A 26,066-nucleotide genomic window follows, 5' to 3' on the forward strand; every position below is an offset into this window, starting at 1 on the left:
AACAAAAAAGCAAATTTGTAGGCTTCAGAGCAAAGGCTTAAAATTAACTCATCTAAAGGTAGCTAAATATTTAACTAATTTAAATGATTAGGAACATTAGAACAAAAGACATTTATTTTTTATTCTCTTTGAGATTTTATTATTTGAATGACTGAAATCAAAGCATTTTATTTAAAAGAAAAATCATATTTGTGCTGTATAAAACAGACTTGAGGAAGTCAACATAATATTTGCTTCCATATTTAACAAGAACTGTGTCTTCAGAGCAAGATTTGTGACTTAAGCATCATGTGAAAGTCACATGAAACCATCAACCCCCATTGCTTGGCCTTTTCACCACTAACACTCTATGAGACCAAAATTAAGTCATCTCTTTCTTTTTCTGATAATCCTTGGCTACATGAAGTATTTTTTTTTAATTAAACAATACAAACAAACCTTAATGTCAAATTACCAACCTATAAAATATATGCTGAAATTAGCACTTAAGTATGGAGAGTTTATTTTTGATGTTTGCCAGCAATGAGCCATGGGTTGAAAACCATCTTAAAAGACTCCAAGCAATTGCAAAGAAATGTATATGGACATAAGGACCACTCCAAGATATCCAATGTAGCCAAAGGCGCCATTCATCCTCTTGCTTGGATCTGGGAAGAAAGAAATAAACAAAACATTGTTGTACAATAAGATAAGACAAACTAAAAAGTATTTGTTTTAAGAACATGGTGAGTCAACTGCTATAGATTCACATATCTTTATCAGATGTCCTGATTTTTTAAAATGAATAACCTTTTGCCTAGGTGGTATCTTATGTAAATAATTAAACTAAACTAGGTGAGGAGCAACACATTTTGCAAGGTATTGGCTGAATCTCTGTACAGACTAGGTGACATCTTGTTCTCCTAAAATGAAAAAGGGAGGGGCGTTTGGGGGTGGCGGTCTTACCTCCAGTGTAGTATCCCCATGCATAGAAGAACCTACTGGTCACCCAAATAGCACCCAGCACAGATGCAGTTAACTAGTAAAGCACAGACAATAGAAATCAGAGACCATATAAGTAATGTAAAATAAATAAATAGATAAATAAGTTCATGAGATCTGGAGAAAATACGCCCATCACTGTGACACCATGTCTTTCGCAATCAGGGGAATTGGGGTTAAAGGCCATATGTTGATTGGCTGTCGTGTCGTTGTTCTATGTACATGGAAATAAATACACGAATAAATACTGATTAAGTAAATAAAAACTGATAAATACCGGATACACAAAGGCTGCAATTGTTTGGAAAACGAGCCACTGTGGGTACACCTCTAATGTGTTCTGGTGGGCTCTCTGGATGCAGTTGAATATTTGGTCCTTGTCGCTGTACATTGCGGGATACTGTAAAATAAGCAAGCAGTTGCATTAAAAATGTTTTCAAAGAAGTTGTAGTCGCGTCACAAATACTTTAGAGACTTCTCAATCTCAATCAAGGTACCTTCACTTGGTATTTCTTCCTGGCCCCGCCAACCTTTACTGCCAAATATCCCAGCATAATCCAGCTATACAGGTAAGTTAATATCACATATCCGTAGCAGGATGGCACTTTGTCGAGCATGTTCATCTTGGAGCAGAATATTGTCTGCGTGCAGCTGCCTGAAGACGTAGAACAGGAAGTTAGCTAGTATTTACTCGGTGGTTAACTCAGCCAAAAGCTGCAGACATAGAAGAGTAGAAGCTGCAACGGGTTCGTTGCGCTGTAGAAACCACACGGTAGCTCGTCCGCCATATTGTGAGTGGCAACTGCTCCTTGGAGACCAAAACCAACATTTGAAAATAAAACACTAAGTATAACTGTATCACTTTATTATCGTCCCCATTGAAAAAAAAATCTGAATGTAATATTGTACAATAAAAACTGTATAAACTGATCATGATCTCTCTCTCTCTCTCTCTCTCTCTCTCTCTCTCTCTCTCTCTCTCTCTCTCTATATATATATATATATATATATATATATATATATATATATATATATATATATATCCATCCATCCATCCATTTTCCTTCACCCTTGTCCCTCAGTGGGGTCGGGAGGGGTGCTGGTGCCTATCTCCAGCTCACGTTCCGGGCGAGAGGCGGGGTACACCCTGGACAGGTCGCCAGTCTGTCGCAGTATATATATATATATATTATTTTAATGAATGCCAATACAAACTTTAGTCAAACAAATCTATCCTCACAACACGTGACTGTCATTGAACAGCTAATAAAAGATCACAACGCACGTCTTGATTTTCTTAACTAAAAGTCTTTTATAAAAGTTTTCTTTTTTTACTGAAATATGACAAATTGGAATACACTTATTCAACTTAATGCTACACTCAGATAATATACACTGCTCTACATTTTACTATCCAAGAAAAAACAGTGACACATGTCTAAAAATGTGCCTCCCACTCACACAAATACTTACAAAGACGAAATAAGAGCATTCCGAGTGTTCATGAGCCATTTACTTTCTCCAAACTGCCAACATTTTTGTTGCCAAGGTTACCGGAGAGATATACGTCAAAAATAGTTTGTTCTTAAGAGCGCTCGCTCTGTCATATTTCCACAAATATGACAAAGATGTCAAATTTTGATCAAATTACCAAACCAATTTTTTTAAACATGAATTTAGTCGCACAACTTGTTAGCTATTAACTTATTTTACAACTTATTATTGATTATAAATTAATAAGTAAACAAAAAATAGAGAAATACCTATGTTATTTTCAATAGCATAAGTGTCTTATGTATTCCCAATACATAAGACACGCATAGTTATAGCAAACTTCGAAGTAATACAATTGTACCTAAACATTTTTTTTAATCTCTAGTACACGTTTTTTAAAAATGACCATCACAATATGGCGTTGACACAGGAAATGGCTATAGCTGCGCAATCTATTTTTCTACGTCTACTCAAAGTAAACAGGAGATGTTACATAAATGTCGCGAGATCGACTGTAACGTCTGCTATTAAGGGGAAAGGACAATGATTACATTTTCTCCAATATAACGTACAAATAGGACAAATATACATATAAAACATCAAAACATGTATCTTTTCCATGTCATAACAAACATAATGTGTTACATAGCACAGAGCTGGGAAGTTAAACTGTTATTTCTAGCATTAAATTGAAGCGTTGACCCTAAATAGTTGATATTTTCATTTTATTTTGCAACATAAAATAAGGGTTATTGAAGGGTTAACAAAGCGATGCTTCTGGAACTGCAGAGAATCTCACAGCTTTTCTACACTGACCTGCATTTTAAAATCCAACACACTTTTTGCAAAAAAATTATATTTACTTTTTTCATAACTAATATTTAACTGTAAACCGAGTAAATCTGTTATAAAATGAGTTTAGTATAGCTCTCAAAGTGAGCTGTACTTTGACCTGCAATAGACGAATTATTTACCATGGAGATTTAGCAGTTAAAAACGTTTAACACAATGACGTTACTTTTGGGGTAATCCTAAATAAGTAAAAATGATTGTAAAAAGATGTATTAATTATAACACATAATTCAAATAATATAGGCATGTTAACCATACGGTTATTGCACAATGGACCATATACTCAAATATTATATACTATGCAGCTAAAAAGGCTGAAATTGTATCTTCACCACTTCTATAAATTTTATTTTTTCCTAAAACCGCATTATGCTTTGCACTTACATAAGCAAAAAAGAAAAAGAAAAAAAACGTCCGTCCATTTTCCTGAAGGGCGGGTCGTTGAAACTGATTCAATTCTTTTGGATAGTTCAGTAAATGGATTTTCTTTTTAATTCAATCTCAACTTCACAGTCATTTTGAAATAGAAAATAACAAAATTCAAAACATTTCTCAGTGAACAAATGTGTGGCGACTTGAATTTAGAAAACACTGGGCTTTTCCCGCTAACTTAGAATACTCTTGATAGTGAACTGGTCAAAAACGTCGAATCGGCCGGGCAGCACACGAATGGAACTTTCCAGAGGCTTCTTAAAAGCAGTTGCTGCTGCAGTCTCATCGTCATTCGAGTAACGACGACTGGAGGATCAACATTAGAGGACAGGTTTTGTTCTTTTTTCAGCATTTGTAAACAAGGCAATATATCTGATAGCTTTTTAGCTGTTCTTCTACACTCGCGTCTTGTGAAAACATACCTTTAAGTGTTTTCTACATAGTAGCCGTTTCGTTCGACGTTTTTATAAGGAGACCAACCAGCTACATTTTAACTGGTAAGACTACAGCAACACGCCTATATTTTCGTTTCTTGGGGGCTTAGTGCTTGAGCATTGTTTTTTTTAATGTTTTGTGTAGTTATTTGCTTTTAAATTAATACATAAGCGTGGATGTTGAATCACCCAAAGAATTTCTTGTTAGAAGAACTAGGCTAAGCTACTAGCCGAGCTCTTTTAGCCTGCGAGTCTGGAAATTTCCAGAACTCTCCGGTCAGCCGTTGGAGTTATGCAACGCTACTGCAGTCACTAGGGGCAGTATTGTGTAGAATTTAGTTACGTCATCCATATTTCTACAGTACATATTCAAATGTCTTTGATATTTGTATAGTAGACTATTTAAACTTAATGGAATCAAGTTACGTTTGCTTTACATCGATACATATAGTAACTTTTTAATTTCTGTCTCTTCTTTCAGCCTTCGGCAGAAAAACTGAGAGATGGCTACACAGGTTGACTCGCACTCTGATATGGCACAGGCTCGCCAGAGCGACGGCATCAATGTGATCTTCGACCAGAAGAGCCCAGGCTCTTCACACTCCCGATCTCGCTCACGATCCGTTAGCAGCTCTGCCAGCAGCCGTTCCACTGGTTCTGACTACAGAGGGCGTAAAAGCCGCCGTGGACGCAGCAGGTCTTCATCCTCCTCATCTTCATCTTCTTGCAGGAGCGGGTCATCCTCTAGCTCCAGGTCCCGTTCCAGGTCCCGATCCTATCCGCGATGCTACCGACATTCTTCCCGCTGTCGATGTGATAACCACCGCAGTTATGGCGGCTACCGCCGGCCTCCACCCAGGCGCTACAGGGCACACTCTCGCTCCTTCAGCCGGTCCCCACCCCGCCGCTATAGGGGACGTTCTCGCTCCTACAGCCGATCCCCACCACGCCACTACAGGGCTCGTTCCCGCTCCTACACACGCTCCCCGGTATCAGACAGATATTCCCGCCATCGCAGAAGCTATAGGTCCAGGTCCCGTTCTTGGTCTCCAGCACGCTGGAGTAGGTACAGGAGACCAGCAAGTCAGCTGAGATGCAGATTCTCTCGATCTCCTTCCATGCCCTACAGGGGGCGATCGCGATCCAGGTCATCTGGACGTTCTGTCAGTTTAAGCCTGCGTGGTGAGTAAACTTTTTTTCTTCCTTTTTATTTTTATTTTGCACAGGTGGTGAATAGTATTGATTTAATAGCTGTCTTCTCTATCTTCATTGTTGTCCACAGACAAAAGGGAGCTCCTTGAAGTTGCCAAGGCTAATGCTATGCGAATGCTTGGAGTGGAGAAGCTGGACCTTCCTGAAAGTGTGAAGCCTATCCTGTCAGAGCAGCCAGCAGCCAGAAGTTCTTCACCAGAGCCTGTTACAGGGATGAGGCACGGCTCCCAAAAGACTAATTTAGAGGTGAGTGTTTTTGCTAATGATAAAAAAATATACTGTAGAAGAAATTACCTCCTCAGTCACTGAGAAATTCTTTGTAAACTTTTTTTTGTTGTTGTAGCTACAGTACATTGCTGTTGGCTTGGTGAAAGTTGCATAGAAGTAACTATAAATGTTATATATATATATATATGAAAAATGTAGGTTCTTTTAGATTTAAGTTCCTTACATTTTTTTTTCTTGAGAGCACACCAAATGCATTACCTGCTCTTGGTCTAGTTTCTTTTCTTTATTTGTTTTATTTCCTGTCTTTTGTTAACCTGACCCATGAGGGAACGGAACACACATGCTCTGTATTTATTCCTGTCTTCATAGATAACATGACAGTGGTCTCCTTCACTCATCGGCACCTGGGATTAAAAGGCTGTCATGTGACATGGGTGACAACCATTTGTTTGCGTTGACATGTTCTGACTTTAGATGTTGCAGTATGTTTAATATATGGAATAAGCACATACAGTTAACATAGTAATTCACTCTAGATTACATGCATATGCTTATTGCACAAACATGTAAATAATTTAGTTAGGTGTTAGTTCTGTGCCATTACAATGTATTTATGCTTTCAGATGAAATGGGTTATTGTTACTTAGCAGAATCTTCCACTCGCTGAAGGAGCACAGGTGTGTGGACTGCATTATAATGACTATTCCAGTCAAGACAACTCTTCTCCATAACCTAAAGATAAGTTGGTACACAAGATGTGTGCTGAGGGGCTGGGGAACTTGCGTCTTGAACACTGTTCCATCACTCTTCCAGTTTAAACAAACTAACTTTTTTTTTAAATTACCTTATACAGCTTCAAGGTCTGTCCTTTAGATATAATTTAAGTAACGAAGGGCTGCATGAAAGCTGCAGTTTGAAAGTGCCATATATTAAGTAGAATTGTTTAACTAGACCTTGAAGTCCATCAGTTTGAACTTCAGGTTGAAGCTTAGTTCCTTGCTCATGAGTAACTTGTAATCTGTTTCTCTCCTTGAATTAGGACGAGTCAGAGCCTGGTGTGTCCAGTCCAAGGATGGAAAGCAGGAAAATTGCTTTCAGTGTAAATGTAAGTGACTCAAAAGTGCACACAGTCAAAACAATCTGGGATAAACTGGGTGTTAAACTTTTTTTTTTCTTTCTAGAATTCAGTTGCCAAGCCAACAGTGGTGGCTCCATCTCCTGCAAAGGTAACTCCCAGAGTTGACAGCGTTGAAAGCCGGAAGCCCTACGGCCATTGGATTCCCATCAGTGCAGGGCAAAACTCCAGCCCAAACAAACACCGTTAAGCCATTTCTGTGGCTGAGCACATGGACACTGTAAATAATGTACATAGTTTGTGAAATATCAATTTTGTGGTCATTTTCTTTCAGATGTTAAAGACTTAAATGGGAAGCTGTGAAGAATTCGTTCAGGTGGGATTATTCATTTTCCTCTGTATTGTGTATTTAATAAAGAATTGAATCAAAAATGTCTTTTTTTTTCTTTGAACATTGACAAAATGGATTTGAGTTGTGACAATGTTGGCAGTGTTACTAAGTAGGAATATCCCTCAATATTTTCTTAAATGTTTGAATAGAAACAGTTGAGTTTGAATAAATGTGTAAAGTAGCAGTTCCTATAAATCCCACATGATGGCACTGTTTTCTTTAAAATCATGAGCAATTATTCTGCCTCTTGACAGATTTAGATCCTAATCAGAAGGGATGTGTGTAATTTAGTTCAAATTGGTTAATGGTTACCCAGTCAATTCAGAATGATGCATCTCTACCTTGTTCCTACAAAATAGATACATTTGCTGATTAGTATTGATCAGGACATCTGTTACATCTTTTCAAATGGGTATAATCAAACTCAGGAGCAGGTGTGCTTGGTGTTGCGGTAGCCTTGACAGCATCTTGGCACAAATGCTAGTAAATTATTGCTGAACTGCAAAGCTGTGTAATAAATCAAGAGAATTATCACTGTAATAAAATTAATTGTACATTGGAATTTCTTACAGCCAGACTTCATCCCCCTGTTCTAACTTGAGCTCAGATAATTGCTTTGATAGAAATCTACCTCGTCTTTTTTTTTCCAACTTGTATCAATAATGGAAGTGACATTCTGAAATGTGCCACAGCAAATGTTTCTCTAACAGTATCACCAGGTATGTCAACCTTGGAGTAGAAACTAAAATCATGCATCTTTATGGAATATAAAGAATTTAAAACATTTCAGAAAAAAATACTAAATGGGTGCATTTAACCTCCCAAAAAGTTCCTGTAGAGGGTGCAATGCCACTTCATTTGCAGATCAGGAATAGGTTTGCATGGGAACCCGTTTGCTCTTCTCAGCCAGTCACAAGGCTTTCTTGGTCACATCACAGCCCTAGGCAAGTTAGTACTGAGATGAAGGTATGATGGTAGTTAATATTTATTCTTAAGCTTAAAATATTTCAATCAAAAGACCACACACAGCAAACACAAAAGCCAATAAGCAAGCAGGATTACTGTGTAATTAGACATGGTTTATTAAAAAGGGGGGGTACATCTTTTCTAAGGTTTAATACTGTACAAAGTAACAGGAGACAAAATAGTATAAGAGATGCATGTCAGATCAAATCCACCAATCAAAGGACTCAGATTGCTTAAAAGCATAAGCAAAAAAAAAAAAAAATCACAGAGGTGACGAGACAGACTAGACGGCTGTTCCTCTCTCCAAGTTCTGTTTGATCTCTGCTGTGTATTTGCCATAGAAGCGCTCTGCCTTCTTGTTGAACTTGGCGTTCCTTTCGTTGATGTAGTCGATGTCTGCATCGTCGTTGTACGCCCTGCGCCGGCTGTATTTGGCACGCTTCTCAATCCTGACAATCGCAAAAAAAAAAAAAAAAAAAACAATCCATGAAGGACTGCATGAACCAGTGTGGCCCCTATCCATGGCATATCCAATAACAATAATTGTCTGCAAGCAATATTTTTGGGGGCATGCGCTTAAATTTGGTAGGGTGAGTGGGGATGGAAAACCTAACACACACGTAGATGCTCCGAGGAAAATACTGTCAATTTGTGAGCTCCTACTCTTGATTCGCCATGTCTTCAAAGCATTATTGTGCGTCATCCCTGGCAGCTAAGTCCTTGTCTAATGTTCTACAGTTGCATCTCCAACACAAGTCTAGGACTGTCAAATACAGAACAATTTGGGGAAACACTGGCGATCAAACGTTAAGGAGCCCAAACATTAAGACTTGAGGCACACCAGAGTGCAGACACTTTTTAAAATAACTTTATATATATACACAAACCAAAACTAAAGTATGTATTGAAATGCACATTACAAAATGCTTCACAGAGCAAAATAAGGAAATACATAATTCCTTGCAAGATGTAATGGTAATGCTAGGTGTAAAAAACATCTGCTATTTACACTGACAGGCCTGTCCCAGTTGTATAAGCTCTTACTGTATTTTCTCATAAATTTTAAGATTAACTGTTGCTTTGGGCCAGGATATATACCCTGGAGTTGATTTTGTTTCAAATTAGACGGGCTCTGGTCTATCACAGAAGTCGACTTACGTCGCTGACACTTACTGTATCACCACACTATGTTTGTGGTGTGCCAGTGTGACTCAACTCGCTCTCATTCTGAGATAAATGAAAAACAGGAATTGTTTCAATAGCCTGAGCCAATGTTAAGTACCAAAGTTAAGGTAGATTTCCTACATTTGCTTTTCAAAAGGGGGTTTAAGGCTGGGTAACAGGGTATTAACAAGGATTTAGTGTGTCTTCATACTTTTAGCTTCCTATGCCATTCTTATGCTCCTTTCTAACAAAGAAAGAAGCATGGATCAGTTGACCTGAGAAAGCTGCCATGTCAGAATGGCACTGGATTGGAAGCTCAAATTAACTAAAGGTCAAGACATAATAGGGAAATTCTATGAATTTACAACTATGACTTACTGTTTCTCAACATCCTCCACCATGCGGTCAATGCCGTCCTTTGTGGGAACATGGCTGCCGTAGCTCAGGCTATTGGACGTGGGGTAGAAATCCTCACCGCTGTGAAGCAGTATCAGCAAAAGAATTAGAAATGCATAACCAGAGATAACCACCATTTTAACACACTTAAACTGACTTTTCTATTCCACCATTGTGATTTTAAGTATCCAAACAAGGAAGATGATGCTGCTTCTGGGCATACGTGACAGTGGACTCCTTTGCTAGGGTGCATGTGGTAGCAGTAAAAGGGTAATAAGCCTCCAGGCACCAAAATCCTCTTGACATTAGCATGCATGTCCTGTGCATCTACACTTTAAAAACTTTTTTTTTTCTGAATTGTGTAACCATGTCAAAATAAAATCCCTGGGGAAATTGAGGAGTGCATGACTAAACATCGACTTAATTCTTTTATGAACACATGATGGGTGACTTCTGAGTTGGTTGCACCGGGCCAATGGCTACAATTTATCTTTTTTATTTGAGATTTCAGTTATGCCCTTCAATCAACCTTATGATCCTTATTTAGCTTTTTGTCACACAAATTTTTAATTATAGACATAACTGATGTGATAATGTGAGTTAAAAAAGGCTGCTTCAAATGATAACATTATACACTACATTTGTTGGGTTTTTTTCTTGAAAGTCGTTAGTTTTATGCCAGGTCTTTTGGGATACACCTTTCAAATATCTGTATAAATCTTAGGGATCCTTGTGATAATTTTTTTGCCAAATGTGAGACAAGCCTGTTTATTGTTTTTGATCAGATAGGTTTCACATTAAAACTCACACAAGGATGCCATTTCGGATGAATCTCTTTTTATTGTTGAATCATGAACACTGCCAAAACACAATCTTACAAAGTAGTTGGTCTGGTTTTCAGTGCAAATATCTTTGTACACTTGAAATATGACAAAGCTACCTTCCAAGTAACCTTTCAGCAAGATATTGGGACTTATTTTAAGTAAATAATTCATTAATATTTATGTGAAGGAGTCAGTAATATCCTTAGTTCTACGCAAGAGGCATAGAGCTAATCTGCTGGTTCCACTGACACTTAAAAGAAAAAAAAAAAAACATTAAGCAATGATTTACTTAAAACAAGCTCCTATATCTTGCTGAAAAGTTACACATGCATTAGTTTTGCCTTATTTCAAGTGTACTAAGATAACTGTAATAGAAAGTAGACCAAAGATACTTGGTGAGATTTTGTGTTTTTGCAGTGTACATAATTTAACATCAAAGAAGAATATACTGCATTTGGAGGTCTTTTAGCCTTTGTTGTTGCCACACATGTTCTATTTAACAAATTTCTTAATTTAACTGGTCCGGCTGTAATCAGTCATTGGAGTAAAACTGAACGTGGCATCTCGAAAAATGTTAAATCACATACAAAACTCTATTTTGTACAGCACTGTATTCTTCCACACGTACCTTTCCTCCCTTTGCTTCTCATAGCTTTGCAAATCTGGCCTGATTTGCTTGGTGAGTCTCTGGTACTGTCGGAATTGGGCCTCTGCATAACCTGTAGTCCATTGTGTGTGTGTATTTGTGGGAGATGGCAAGATAAAACCAAAAAAAAAGAAAAAAGAAGTTATAATTAGTGGAACAAACAGCAAGCAGGCACGAGGCACAGTAACACAAGCTGCAGCTGGTTAAGCAGGGTCAAAGAGACATATTCCCTCCTCCCATCCTCTCTCCTGAATCCCCTCTGGTGGAGGGAGATTGAGACATTGGAGGACGGCCACATTCAGCAGCAAGTTCTTTTCTCTACAGATTAAATTTGGAGACGTGCTTATATCGATGTATGTGCTTATATCGTTGCTTCACAATCTGCCATCATGGAAAACTGGCCATACAAAGAGTCAGCATGTTTCTCACTCACTCACACACACGGAAGCACAGTGGAAGAACAGAACCCCAGCGCTCTGCTAGACGAAGAGGGTTCGAAAGCGTGAGAACAGGGTTACCCATGCCCAAAATAAAACTGTTTGATCTAAACGGCATTCCCTAGAATGTTAATTCCAGATATAGTTAAAACGCTCACAGGAGGATTCCAGAGTGAATGTAATCTGGAACTGACAGCAATTTTAGTGTGTGACACAATGTTTGGTAATAACATTAGCTGTGAAAGATCCTTATCAGAGATCAGATCAGATAGATAAGACTGTCGCCCATAGTTCAAACTAAAGTGAATCCTGTGAATTGATCATTAAATTGAATATGTGGGTGGTGAGCTGCCTATTTAAAAGATAGAATCCTTGTGGTTCCTTCAAGTTATGGGACCTAATCTTATTAAGACGGGATGGAACATGTGCGCAAACACTCCACCCCCCCCTCCCGAAAAGAAAAAAAAACCAAAACAACCTATGTGTTCTTTCTCATTTAATATTGCTACATTGTGTACAATTTGACAACCCAATATGGGACAGATTTTACATTATTAACTATAACAAAAGAGGATGGAAAAACAGCATTTAACATTATTTACTAGCCTTTCTACCCAGAGCCATCATCAATTATTATTTTTCTGCAGGAGTAATGTAACACCATATCTGTTAGAGAGCAGCTGCCTTAGAAATTTGCCATTTTCCATGAGACTATATTATTTTAAACAGCTTTTGTGCCATTTCTTCTTCATTTTTAAACAGGTTAATGGTATTGTAAATAAATGCTTCTTAACTTTGTAACAGGGTCCACAAAGAGGCGCTGTAAGGTGAAAGTGTGGCATGTTCACCAACTGGAGGTTTATTCTGATTGCTGGTCCCCGTTCAACCGATTCTGTCTATTCCTAATATTTGATATTTTCAATCTGTTAAAGCAAATTTATCTTGATAAAACTTGCGTTTTAAAACGTATTCATTGTCATAATGACTTACCTCTGAATAAAGCAGAGGGGAAACATGAAACTGGATACCATAAGTTCGATACAGCATCAGTGTCTATCTAATACAATCTGACGGGGTTTGTTGTCGGTAGTATGATCCCAGTGAATACTATGCAACTTGGACCCTGTTGTACTGTGACCACTGAATGCACAAACTTTTTATTAATACCAAAAGAAATTTGTTTAAGTAGTGAAAAGGGTATCTTACTTCATCTTCCAATGGCTGACATGTGATCTGTAATGCAGGTGAAACCAAATAGAACTGAGATGTTTTCTTTCAACGTCTAAGTGAAGCCATCAAACCTGCGAATCCTGTGTCCGGATTCTTCTTCTTCTTCTTCCTCTCCCATCGCTCTGCCTCATCAGCAGTGATTTCCAGCAGCTTCACTCTGTGATAGTCCTCACCACGAGCTGCACATTCCTTGAAGGTAAATGTTCAGTCAGAGCTGCACAATTTATTAAACCTCAATCTTCTCTGCAAGATCAACGTGTGCAATGTCTCAGTCACAAAAGATTACACTGATAGGTGTCATTGAAAAATATCCCCACTAAAACTCTATACTTGTTAATATAATTAATCAACTTGGAGTTTCATTGTCCTTTATTTCCACATCTGGTATAGATCTCTGGTATAGATCTGTCCCTGAGCTCTTAAGGCTCAGGGATATTATGAGGATGTAAGGGGAAGTGAGCAGTGATCAAAAAACATTGGTTAATTGTAATGTTGTAATGTTTTCTTGCTATCTTGTGGTCTTTTTAAACCAAACCAAGTTAGGCACCAGGCCTGCAAATTGTTAAGAAAACATTAAACATCTATATTTTTCTGCAATATTGTGGTTAAAATATCAACTGCCATTAGGCCACATTTTCTTCCCTTTTCCCATTGTGATGATAGACAATGGGGTCATCATCTGTCGGAGCAGCGAAACACATTTGACAGATTAAAAGTTATGCTAACCTGTAGTTAGCATGCAAGCTAACCTCAGGTAGCTTAGCACAACAACACGACATTTGTGCCTTGATCTTTCAGCCATGGTTTACTAAGATGTAAATAAGGAGACGACAACAATGGCAGGGTAATTATCATCCGGCTGGGCAAATATATTATTGTCAAGCAGAGTATGAATGCATGGTTCCTGAAATATTACAGCTACCAAACATTGGATTCAATCAGTCCTTTTTGATAGCAATATTCAATGTATTGTATACTAAAGTTTTGAAAATAAAAAGAATGAGTTTATTACAAATTCTAAGGCCTTTAAACAAGATGCCAAAGAAAGAGAAAGTCCAGAGAACAAAGAAATTGAATAAGTATGTTTACTACAATTAAAGTTATTTATTGCCTTTATTTTTTAGGTTCTCTACCATTCTGTACGAATTGCTATACAAATGTTACGACGATTAACATTATGACCGTATTAATTACTTCCAATAAAACAGAAAACCAGCAGATATTCCTACTGTTGCTGCAGTAATTGATTATTACTGATAAAAAGTAGCTGTTTCATGTTATGCACTTTAGTTTAAAAGTTTGTGTGAATACTATGATACCATGGCATTTTTGCACAAGGAATTCAAACCATGAGAATTTGATTCCAGCCTATGCATAACAACGTCAAGAGATGAATCAGCGGAATAAGAGTGATTTCTTGAATACTTGAAAACTTCTGTTTCTTAGTGAAGTAAGAATAAAAAAAATGCATCAAAATCAAAAAGATAAAATTTAGCGATTTTAAAGAATCGTTATTGTGAAATTCTAACTGGTAACCATCTGCTTTATTAAAGGTACAATCAAAAAACTACAAAAACACCTGTAATCACTATGATTGAATTCCTGCAATAAGTGTGGAAAGAATTATGATGACAGAGTATAAAGACATAAATAAATAAATAAAGAAAGACTTCCTAATAAGAAAAGCTTCGCAAACTAACAATAAGGAACTCAGGAGTGGACCAATGTTTTTAACGCAGTACTGTATTACAGACATAGTGGAAAATACCTTTTTCTTTTCATCTTCGGCAAGCTCCCACTCCAACCTGGATTTTTTAGCTTCCCAGTTTGACGGAAGTTTCAGTCTCTTGTCCTCCTCCACTACCTCCTGATGATTCAGTTTACGAGCCTCATTCTGCGATGGAAATAAGATTTATAGGAAGATATTTTGTTATGCTGATGAGGTTCACACAGAGACGCTTAAACGGGTATTTCCATAAGCCATTTGTCATTTACCGAAAATACAGATGAATCTGGCTAAACGAATGCCAGATTCATTTAGATCTGCGAAATGAATCTGGCAGCAACTCACCCGTTTAAAATGCAACTCTCTGAATTTACGTAGTCTTTCTTCTCTCTTCTGGCAAGCCGCAGTTTCTGTCGGTTCTTCTTCAGTAGCGGCAACTGGGTCCTTAAAAAAAGAAAAACATCAGGATTTATACAAATGGCGACGCAAATCATTCGTTTATTGTGATCAGTTTTTTAAATTACGGTCTGACTAGCCGAACACAGCTGAGAGATTAAAAGTTAGCGTGCAGGCTAACTACAGTTAGCTTAGCACAACAACACGACATTTTAAACAACAATAATTCATCTAAGCCGATTCACCTCTTATATATACAGTCAACTAACAATATATACCGGTTGTCTTTTAGCTATACAAATATTTCCCCATGTAAATAACACTATAATACGACTACCTTACTACAAGACGCCATTGTTGTTCTTCCGTGAAGAAGAAAAAAAAATCGGAAATTCGTCAGTGGTACCGGACGTTACGAAATTAGCACTAGGGAACCTTTGAAGAGAAGTAGCAATAACACAATTCACTGTTATATTCACAGTTTTATTCTTTTAAGAAATATTTTTTTATATATATTATAGAATTAAGAAGGCATATTTTGAAACCATTGGTTTATAGCAAGCTTAGGTCTAACAGGGACAAAAATAGACTAAATAGGAAAAACTACATAGAAGCTGAAGGTGTCACATAAGTAACTAAATCTAATATTAAAACACCGCAATTTTTGCACTAATTAAATTGTTTTTGTTATTGCTGCATTAACTCACACTCCACATTCACAGTACTGTTCATTTCTGTTCAGTTTAATTCAGTTTATTTTTATAGCATCAATTCACGTCATATCAAGACACTAGAAAAGAAAAAGAAAAACTCAAAAAACAATTCAGTCCAGTCATACATACATTCCTATTGATCCTACTTATCAAGCAATTCAGGCTTGATAATTAGTTTGTTATTCAAAAGAAGTTTTCTGTCTATATTGACAATTGTAGTTAGCCTGTTGTCTCTTTTTACAACAATTAGGAAATGTGTCATTTCCACTTTAAAGTTCTTACTTTTGATGGAAACATAAGATAGAAGTAGCCACCAGGACTTCTTTCCGGTTCATTGGTCTGCACTTCAGTTTCCTGTTGTTTTTGATTGAAGCAAAGGTCAATAGGATGTTACAATGAATCTTCTCTAGCAGTGTGTGCCTATTAGCTTTGAATCATAGGTTACCCTGCAATTATTACACCTCTACATTTGCTAGAAAATAAGTAATATATCAGTTTTCAGACAGCCAAAACAATCATTTATACATCAGTATTTGACTAAATTGTGCAATATGATCCGATTTTTCATTTCTGCTTTAGAGTTTAGGATTTAGAACCCCCGATAAGTTGAACATTTGTGGACAATTTGTCTAACTTAACACCTGAAGCTCTGAGTTACAGAAAAAAAGTTGCTATTTTGGGTGAAACAATAAGTTCAGTCACTGAACAATGTTTAAATGTAATATTGGTCCTGATGAGACTATGCTAAATATAATCAAATAGGTCTCATAAATCAAAAGAAGACATCTACAACACACATTGTGCAGGTGGCTTTAATCTGCGTGATTAAATATGAGCAGCTGAAGAACAGACTCACATTCAGTATGCACATGGAATATAAAGAAAAAATAAATTGAGGATGTCCTCTATCAGCATAGGGACTTTCCGTTACACAATTATTAAAATGTTTTTCTAAATATACAAAAATAAAACCTCAATACAGACCTTTGGTCTGAACTTTATTTATTTATTTAAAACAGACAAATTATTATATAATTAAAACAAATTATCATACCCAATTGACATGCAATTTTATATTGCCTTTTCGAAAAAAGGAGCAGTTAGAAGATACACAATCGTATGATTTCCTGACCCTTTCATACTCATCACTTACAAACAATTAAATGTCCAAACACCAGAAATACATTAATTATTTCCACCTTACATGACATTTAAATCTCACATTTTCATCTTTAGGTGTACAATTTATTTAAATACTTTTTATATCATCAGTAGCATTTATTGTCTTTGAAACACTCATCTTATACAACATATATCATATTTCTCAATAAGATCATTTTTAAACGGTTTTTTAAGTTGGTTTATATTTGTACTTTTTTGAATTCATCATTCAATCCATTCCGTACATCTAGTCCTTTGATTGGTCCATTCTAACACATTGATGTACTGGGAGCTCTGATAAATGATCTCTATACTAGTGGAATGGCGTTTATTTTTTCTTTTTTTTTTGACAAATTAAATCCTACAACTGATGCAGTTCCTAGTACATTTAATTTCTTCATAACGTGGTAGTCATCATTATGCTTTAATAATGGAGCTATGTGCATTGATATGTAGAATATGTTTTGATTTTAACCATTCCTTTGTAACTCTGGCTGAATGTTTAGGATTGTTATCCTTCTTGAAGTTGAATCTTGTGTCAACTCTTTTGCAGTTTCTTACCCTATATTTAGTTTAATCCATCTTCCCATCAACTATCTCGCTTCCCTGACCCTGTAGAAACCATATTTCTTTGTTAACACAGTTTAATCAGTGATTTGAAGTGTTAGTTTTCTACTATATAAAATTATTTTTTTTAATTTAATGTTCTTGTCTGAATGGAGCACCATCTTCCACATGTTTGCATGTGTCTTCTACGTGACTCCAGGCAAACTGAAAATGCGACAGCTTTCCTTCAACAATGGATTTTTTCATTCTTCCCTTTCATAAGGTTTCTATCATCAGAGCCAAGTTATTACGCATACAAAATACTGGCAAAGATGTTGTATACTGAAAATAAACAACTATTTGCATTTCAACTAATTTTAGTAAATAGCACAGCATCAAAAAAAGAAACGTCACATTTTACAGAAATGTCTTTGTATATAATTTTAAACTATCCAGTTTTGCTTTTTATCTTGAAGTTTAGATTGATAGAAATCTTTCCACAATGTTGGAAACTGGAACAACACACAGACAGCAATTAAGAATATGGCTTGAGGTGATGAAGTGAGACGCATGAAAGGTCAAGCATAAAGTCATCTGTGCGCCACACAGAGAGACTGTTTAGACTCTCCAGAGCTCAATTATCACGCTTGTTTTTTGGTTGCAAAAAACAGAATCTGCCATATATTACCAGTGAGTTTTATTTTTACCCATGAGGTTACGAGTATCAGACCAGGTTTTTGAACATGGGACCTCTAAACATAATTTTATGAGCTGATCAGAAGACAAAAAGTAAACACTTTCAAGAGCCATCTGAGCATGTTTGACTTGCCAAAATGGATGTGCTCCCTGTTTGATTGCATTATACTAATAGAGCTCCTTTAGAGGATGTAATTAAGTGGAGTTTATAGTCTTAGATTAAAGCATCCTCTAGATCACAGGCAATGTTAATGGAGTGATGCATTTTCGCTGGAAACCAGATGGGAGCACATCACAACAGAGCAAAACATCACTGGGTGCAGTAATGGGCACGGCTATACTATTGCCATGCAAAAAGGAAAACATCTCCATAATGAATGACTCTCGAGTAAGAAGGAGAAAAGTGACCGCCATAAGAAAGAGGATGGGGAAATTCAGCATTTCCTCTGTATTTAAACTCACTTCCAAAACAACAGTCAGAGTGGGGTTTATGACTTTTAAATCTCCTGACATAAATACAGAACAAGCGTGAGAGTTCACAATTCGCTGAGTTATTCTTCCTTTATTGTTTTGTTGGATTCATCTATACACGATCTGATGGTCTCAAGTATTCTCACATGTTACCCTGCCTTTATTGTGATTTTTTTTACCCATTTCCCTGGAAGTTTCTCCAGCATGTTGAGCTTTCCGTAGATCCAGGGCAGAAATAAATTAATCCAAAAAACATGTTGCTGTAAAGAGCCATTCAAAATAAGAGTTGGAAAACAGTTGGTTTTAGTTAAGAACACACACAACATACACATCAAGTGTGCTATCACCTATCAACTTTTGGCCATCACAGGATCTCACTATGTTCACTATGATGGGTTTTTTAGAGAACATCGAAAATGATTTGATCTTTTCTTTTGTTTCAAAGGAACTTTGTTGAATATTGTGGAATACAATAGAAATGGCAGAAATCCCACCACAACACTAAGAAATATATCATTTGTGTTTTCACTGATATTGAATGTGTCAAATTCTGTCACAGAACAGATAAACATATGTTTAGTTCAACTGACTGCAGAGAATGTGCATCGCCTCATAATCTCTTGATAAAGATGTTTCTATTTACGTATTTGTATTCTTCAATGGTTTCAAAATTTTAAGCCATGATTTAAATATATATTTTGAATCTATTGAGCTTAATGTATTTATTTGGTGACACATCAAAACGAATTTCATCTCATAGTATTTTATATGCCCAATTCATATCTAGTCCTATAAAATTCTTTTAGGTGTTACAAACTGATCCCACGTCACTCTAGCTGCGTTTACATTAATCGTAAAATTGCGCAAATTGAAATCACAAAAACAAATTTGCTTAATAGAAACATGACAATTAAAAAAAAAAAAAAACTAATGTTTTTCAATAAAAGTTTTTGCACTGGTATAAGGTGATTTTTTTGGCCATATCAAAATAAATGCATTTGGCAAAACTGCAATGGGAACACTTTTATTGCGTCACATGAGTCATGTGATCAACAGCCACATGTTACTACTGGCAAAAACCATGAAGAAGACAACCTGAAGTAGTAGTAGGATGGTGGTTTGTTTTTTCCAAACAATGCAGCTGACTCCATCAGAGCTCTCAGACTATTGCACAATTCATAAAAAGTTGTGTGTCAATCCATTCTTTAAAATCACAGACCACAGTTTCCCCAAAGCGTCACATACGTAGCTGCTCCCAAGTATAAGAACCTTGTTTCTCAAACGCCTGAATAAGATGCAGATGCCTCCTGTGATGGCTAATGATGAGCACTAGCGCCATGGCTGAAATATGAATATCTCATGTAACTTTTTACATCCTTCGTGGGCATAATTTTTAATGACTTATAGCGTGAACAAGCTTATTCACGTGTGATTTTAATTTAATTTCTTATTTTATGGAAACACAACCACTGCGAAATTGTGTTTTTTCAACATCAGCAGAATATAGGCAAAGACTTGTGTACATTTGTAAGGGTCATACCAATCCAATTTCATATTTCATTACGCAGTCTGTCTACTTTGATGCCAGGGGCAACTCTGATTTAATTAAGTTCATCACACAAGTAGGATACCATCCTAAGATATTTTTTATGGCGAGCAAATATGCCCTGACACATGTAGGCAACCAGCTTCTTTGTATGATATGCCTGAAATACCAAAAAAAATAAAACAAGAAAACAAAGGGTATACAAAATTACCAGCAGTAATATTTCAATCAATGGCTCCTTTCAGAAAAGAGCCACATCTAAACACTGAAGCACTAATCTATGGGAAAGAAAAACAAAGAAGAAGTAATGGCAGAAACAGCCCTGTCAATGGCTCTGTCTAGAAAAGACACAGTCAAACACAGAAGCTTGGAGTCAGGGCACTTTCTTTCCAAACCATGTGGGAGGTCTGTATCTAGGTAGATATATTATATAGTATGCATAGGTTTTGCCATAAAAATTTCAAAACAGAAGTAGTGAAACATAGCTGATTAGCATAGTGACTACTGGAGTTATTTAAGTTTTGGGAACACTAATGTTGCATGTATGTATAAGTGATCATCAAGAACACAAATTACGTGCAGGAATTCCCCCCCCCCCCATTCAACAGTATTGCATTAAATGTCCAGGTAGTGTTCAGAATACATTTGTCAATTCCTTGTCATCAGCTTATAAAAACATCTTTGGTCTCAAAATACACAGATTTGCTTTTAATTTGAAATCCAAACTGAAAGTTTGACAGGGAAAAGCAGGGATCTCGGTGCTGTTGTCATTTCCATTTAAAAAACAGTGAACTACGGTGCAACAAGGATCTCACATATGTCAGGGCCACCCAAAAATGCTGAACAGTCACTCTTTAATATTAACTTTTCCATTCAAGCAAATCAGCCCTGAAATGGAGTAACATTATATCTGCAAATAAATTGCACTTTGGGGGCAGATTTATAAATTTGAAGCAGACCTCACGGTGCTTTGTGACGGCCTTTCATTAATCAACCCAGACATGATTGTAGTTTAGCTTCCTACATACTGTGAATGAAACACCATACGTTTCTTTAATGTACACAGTCGTGAGTTTGGCTGGAGTCGTTATCTTACTCTTTTAATAAGAGTTCCTCCATTGTAGATAGCACACATGGGGGCAGGGCCTCGTGCTCTGCAGGCAGCTGCTGCACATCTGGAACTTAATATAAACATCATGGCCAATAAAATCATTCCATTTCCTTAATTACTATTCCTGTCATTTCCGCACTAAATGAAAAGTTATTAATTCAGGGCCAACACAAACAGGCTTCTCCAGAACGAGGAGCTGCTCCTGAAGCGCCGCCACCCCGACTACACGCCGCCGTCACTGCACTGAAACCACAAGCTCCTGCCTCTCTTTTGGCAGCGTGGGCGCATGTGTGTGTAGGTGAGTGTGTGTGGCGCACAGAACAGAGGCCAGGACGACCCAACGTGATCGGAAAACAACGTGGCGTCTTGTTTTCCGTCGCTTACAAATGTCCAGAGCGGTGCCAGCAAAAATCATGACAGGCAGACAGCTTCATGTACACTCTCCTCCTTTCATCTCTGCTTTGCCTTGTGTTTGACACGTGTGCATCAACACCCAGTTTATCCACGCTGTGTGACATGCCTCCTATTCCCATTTTTCACAGAGGACCGTTGAAATAACATGCAGTGTGATGATAACTATTTAAGGAGTATTCTTGGAAGGCAATTTCAAGAGGTCAAATGTCACCTTGCAAATTTTCTTCAGAGGCATTCCCCACAGCTTGCCATGGGGAAAGTACGTATTGAATATGTCAACACTTTTTCCCCAGTAAATATATTTCTAAGGGCTCTATTGACATGAAATTTACACCAGATGTAGATAACAACACAAGAAGTTCTCATATACAAAGAAATCAACACAAATGAGTCAGTAAACTAGGTTATGTGTAATAAAATGGAGTGATGCAGTTAATGAGTATTGGGCACACTTTCTAAAACCCATTAAATACTTAGCAGGAAAAAAAGAACCCTTTCCTGTATATTTGCATTCATAGCTCAGCAATGAACAACAACGTTAAATTGAAGAAGCCAGTCGATGCCGCTGCTTTAGGTAGCTAACCTAAAGCCTGCGGATTCTGTGGAACTATGGATTAGTTTATTGTTCACACAATAGAGTTTGAATGTAATCATTCAGGAACACAAATATCTGAATCGCCATGCTCTAATGCAGTATTCAAGTGTACCCTCTTTGGCTTTGTTACGGATTTCAGCCCCGAGGTCGACTGACTAGCTGGACTATGCTGAAGCTCAGAGGAGAAATGTTGGCTTCATCACTCTGAGAATCTTTGAATTAATATGAGTTGCAACAACATTTAATTATTTGGGATCAACAAAGTATTTTTGAATTTGAAATTATTAACAAATGACTGATATTTAATGTGTTGTGTTTCAAGTGCCTGATTACAACTCCTTTATGTGTTCAATTCTTACTCCATGTGTTATTCTACCTTATTACTTAAAAGGTAATTTATAGACTAACCTCTTCTTATTTTTTTAAGTGTAGACAGGTATGCCTGTTGTCACTACCTGCGAATTTCTATATTTATATCCTCTTTACAAGCATTCAAATAGTTGTAAAGTGATACAAATAGCATAGTACAAAGAGAAAAGTATTTAAGTAAAGTCATTTCATGGGGTCAAACATCATCTTGTTGTCTTTACAACTGAAAGCAGTCACCAGCATCATATTTAAATATACCCAGAAAGCGTTGATAAATTGGGACAACTGATAACTAAACGATCTTTATGTTTGCACAAACAACAGTGTGTGCATCTATGTGTTGCATTTGACTCACCAATTGCCAATTCCTCATAGGCAGTACAGATAATGATGTTTATGACTTGACATGGCTGCTCTGACTCCAACTGAAGCCATTCACTAGCCAAGAAAGGAAGAGGATCGGGTGAGCCACACATATACTTACACAAAAGATGCATGTATGCACTCAAATACCACCAGTTTTGTAGTCAATGCTTTTGCTCCACCACACACACAATTAAAGTCCCAATTAAAGGCCATTATGGGTTTTTCCACTAGCAGCCAACCGCAGGGGGAGCAGCTCCTCGGCCCGAACGTTGCGGGCGCACAGATGTCTCCTGTGTTGTCATCCAAAGGAACTCAGGCTGATCCACAAACTTTATGATCATAATTACTGATCAAAATTAAAGTGCAGCAGCAATATAAACTCAAAGGATTGGAGTAATAAAAAAAAAAGTTTCCTGATTCCAGTAAGCAGTGCCAAGTGGGACCAGGAGGCAAACTCTAACCGATTATTATTCTCATTTAACACCAGAGGGAGCCATTTTCATTATATTTCAGCAGAATCTGAGTGATATTATTGAATAATAAAAAAAAAGCCACATTTTCACGCCTAATTTAACCAAATTCTGTTTCCCACAGCCGCAATGAGCAGAAGACTTTAGTTCGCACTCCAGATGAAAGCATCAGGGTCGTATTTCCGCTGTGAAGCCTCCATTCACCGCCGTACCCACACACGAGTTCAACACAAGTGTCTTCCCTTGAGCAGGGGCCTAAAAGTGTCATGGGTTTCCGCTTCTGAGTTCCCATCCTCTTCCCCAGTGACCTTAATGAGAGAGTTAGGCTCTCATCTGGCCAAACAATACGCTGTTGTATACGGCTATGATAAGAGGTGGCTACTCAACAGCCTGTGGACATGCAGCTGCGTAGGCGAACAGCCTTCCCTGTTTGTCCTCGGCATGACACGCACAATCAGTTGCCAGATTAAAAAAAAACCTTCACACAGACTCTCACACACGCACACGCACCCCCCCCCCCCACACACACACACACGTGTCAAAATGCATGATGCTGCCCAAACACACACACACTCACATCCTCGCACACATACAAAAAAAAAGAGAATCCCATTCCCACCCTCTTTGGGTCTCTGAGAACTAACAATCCGTTTACTCCTTTCATCTCAGGTTCAAGGCACAGATGATCTAATTTCAATCTAATGATGAACAAATAAGTGCCAAATATCTAAAATAAGTGTCCACAACAACAGTCCTGTGAACCGCTGAATGATAAACGAGGTCTTTCTTTGCGGACACTGCAGTTTATTCTTTGAGCTATTTAGGGATTTAAAAGGCCCTTCTCTGTCCATGTGCGCACTAATTTTGGAAGACAGAAAACTAATTGAGTCATCTGGAAGATAGAGAGTTAGTTCCCCTGGGAATAGTTGAAAACCAATTTGCAGGGAAAGAAAATGCTATTTTTTGAGAAGAATAAACCAAAAAATATTGCAGAATAAGCTCGCTAACTAGTAAACATTTGAGAACTTTAGCACACATTGTAAAGCAAGCAAAACTATTATAAACTGAAGGGCAAAAAATCTGATGCAGGTATTTTAAAAATATATTTCCTAAAGGACGGCCAAACATCTCCATTATGAACTCAAAAAAGACGGAGTAATGTTTAGTTCAAGATATTTTTTTGAAACCTATAACATTTTAAACTTATCTTCTAATAGATTTCTCATTTTTGTACGTTGTTCTCATTTCAACATGTAAAGAATTGTTTGCTTTTCTATCAAAAGTCATTTTCTGATTATTTTCAATCCAAATACTGTCAAATCCAGTTGATTATTGAATGCCAAATGGCAAACCCATATCTATCTATGGAAGCTAATTACAGTATATCAAGCTATGTAAAGTTAAAAAAGTAAAAGTTCCTATATATATAGCACATTTTCAAAGACAGATATCATAAATGTCTCCACAAAAAGGGCAAAAACAACTAAATGCACAGATATGCCCAACACAGAAAACAAAACACAAAGTCAGAAGTACCTGTTATAAAAGCTCAAGTCTACCTAAACACTTCTTGGAATAAAAATGTATTCAGCTGCTTTTTAAAATTGTCCACAGAATAAAAACTGTATAAATCCATCTAAAATATATATATATATTTTTTTAAATCTGCCAAAAACATTGTGATTGTTATTCTAACTTAAAACAGATTCTATTTTTTTTCTCTCACCTTTAGGTCTCCATACAATAGAGATTGGAAGTGCTGCTGATAACCGCTTTATAAAACTTTGCTGCAATATTTGAAGAAGTCCTGCTGTCGGAGCAGAAAGTAAGTTGAGGTGTAGCAGGAAATATTAAGAGCTGTTTTGCATCATCAGAAGCTGGTGCACGACAAAAAAAATAATAATAAAGTGATGAATGAAAACTACAGTAGAATCAGAGCAGGGAAGAGAAAATGGCACATCTAAGCCATGACAACCAGATACTATCAATGACAGAAACAATTGCTTCTGTTAGGAAAAAAAAAAAGCTGTCTTAAAGGTCTAAAAATTTCCAATGTGGTCTTGGCATTATTTGGGTCCATCCACTTTTAACTGGACTGTGGGTGAGTGCAAGTCAATAAAACCAGATGCACATGTGTGGGGAGAGGAAAACTGCGACAAATATTCCACAGTCAATGAACGGCCTCAGATGGACAATCTACAGCAATCTGCAGGGCTCCGTGTGTGAAATAATGAGGTGTTTCCCTCCATGTAGGCAACAATCTGACCTCAGTGGGAAGAGCTGAGGAAAATATTCAGAGCAAATTCAGAACCGGAGGCTACATTTTTCAAATCCTGTACGTAGACAGGAAAATCCCATATCTGTGTGTCCAGTAAGAGCAAACAGAAATACAGAGATGAAATGAAGGATTAATATTAGACAAAATAAGAGGATGGAAGGGGGGGGGGGGGGGGGGAGGAGGCCATGTGTGTAAACAAAGCAGATAGAAACCAGATAGGAGACAATCGCAAAGGTAATATGGAGAGAGAATGAGTTTAGCAGAGTCCATTAAAGCCTCAAAGGGAACACTTCTAGGCAGACCCCGGACTCTGATGGAGAAGACGCTCTAACTCCAGGTTAGTGTCTCGCTCTGAGTAATGGACAAATTCGTTTCCAGACTCCCATGGCCCCTTCGAGAGCTCCGGTGAGCTCCCGTGATGAAGTTAGAGAGGGCGTGTGGGGGGG

General features: G+C 37.3%; 3 protein-coding genes across 7 annotated transcripts; 1 reads left to right on the forward strand and 2 right to left on the reverse strand.

The window, feature by feature from the left end:
* Nucleotides 1-111: 111 nt before the first annotated feature.
* mgst3b (microsomal glutathione S-transferase 3b) lies at nt 112-1,665 on the reverse strand. Its single transcript, XM_014987781.2, has 4 exons — nt 1,479-1,665; nt 1,259-1,381; nt 946-1,018; nt 112-647 (listed from the first exon to the last, which is right to left on the reverse strand). Exons 1-4 carry the CDS (start codon nt 1,602-1,604, stop codon nt 547-549), a joined length of 423 nt encoding a protein of 140 aa, XP_014843267.2. The 5' UTR covers nt 1,605-1,665; the 3' UTR covers nt 112-546.
* Nucleotides 1,666-4,029: 2,364 nt separating this feature from the next.
* On the forward strand, nt 4,030-7,140 carry rsrp1 (arginine/serine-rich protein 1). 5 transcript variants are annotated; one of them, XM_088002446.1, is made up of 6 exons: nt 4,030-4,256; nt 4,675-5,375; nt 5,476-5,651; nt 6,673-6,738; nt 6,815-6,859; nt 7,043-7,140. In XM_088002446.1, the coding sequence occupies exons 2-6, from the start codon at nt 4,697-4,699 to the stop codon at nt 7,055-7,057; spliced, it is 981 nt and encodes a 326-aa protein (XP_087858572.1). In that variant the 5' UTR covers nt 4,030-4,256; nt 4,675-4,696; the 3' UTR covers nt 7,058-7,140. The 5 variants fall into 5 exon arrangements, 2 of the variants coding, with proteins under 2 accessions (XP_087858572.1, XP_014843265.2); XR_015761929.1 differs by having other exon boundaries at nt 4,031-4,256; nt 6,003-6,738; XR_015761930.1 differs by lacking the exon at nt 7,043-7,140 and adding an exon at nt 6,003-6,067 and having other exon boundaries at nt 4,031-4,256; nt 6,257-6,738; nt 6,815-6,898.
* A 1,017-nt stretch (nt 7,141-8,157) lies between these two features.
* On the reverse strand, nt 8,158-15,325 carry syf2 (SYF2 pre-mRNA-splicing factor). Its single transcript, XM_088002447.1, has 7 exons — nt 15,222-15,325; nt 14,834-14,932; nt 14,531-14,656; nt 12,834-12,951; nt 11,078-11,168; nt 9,608-9,706; nt 8,158-8,514 (listed from the first exon to the last, which is right to left on the reverse strand). Exons 1-7 carry the CDS (start codon nt 15,237-15,239, stop codon nt 8,349-8,351), a joined length of 717 nt encoding a protein of 238 aa, XP_087858573.1. The 5' UTR covers nt 15,240-15,325; the 3' UTR covers nt 8,158-8,348.
* Between the last annotated feature and the right edge of the window lie 10,741 nt (nt 15,326-26,066).

Source organism: Poecilia mexicana, unplaced genomic scaffold (genome assembly GCF_051168715.1).
Source record: "Poecilia mexicana isolate PSO_F unplaced genomic scaffold, ASM5116871v1 scaffold_22, whole genome shotgun sequence".
Taxonomy (NCBI): Eukaryota; Metazoa; Chordata; class Actinopteri; order Cyprinodontiformes; family Poeciliidae; genus Poecilia; species Poecilia mexicana.

Bases quoted from the DNA above. Each gene is read 5' to 3' on its own strand.
- mgst3b (XM_014987781.2), bottom strand. From the start codon at position 1,604: ATGAACATGCTCGACAAAGTGCCATCCTGCTACGGATATGTGATATTA. The intron at 1,382-1,478 runs GTACCTTGATTG...CTTATTTTACAG, and splicing joins GGAAGAAATACCAAGTGAAG to TATCCCGCAATGTACAGCGA. The intron at 648-945 runs GTAAGACCGCCA...CTTTCTTCCCAG, and splicing joins ATGGGGATACTACACTGGAG to ATCCAAGCAAGAGGATGAAT.
- rsrp1 (XM_014987779.2), top strand. From the start codon at position 4,697: ATGGCTACACAGGTTGACTCGCACTCTGATATGGCACAGGCTCGCCAG. The intron at 5,376-5,475 runs GTGAGTAAACTT...TGTTGTCCACAG, and splicing joins TGTCAGTTTAAGCCTGCGTG to ACAAAAGGGAGCTCCTTGAA. The intron at 5,652-6,672 runs GTGAGTGTTTTT...TCCTTGAATTAG, and splicing joins CCCAAAAGACTAATTTAGAG to GACGAGTCAGAGCCTGGTGT.
- syf2 (XM_088002447.1), bottom strand. The intron at 9,707-11,077 runs GTACGTGTGGAA...ACTGCTTCACAG, and splicing joins GAGAAGCAAAGGGAGGAAAG to CGGTGAGGATTTCTACCCCA. The intron at 8,515-9,607 runs GTAAGTCATAGT...TGCGATTGTCAG, and splicing joins GTGGAGGATGTTGAGAAACA to GATTGAGAAGCGTGCCAAAT.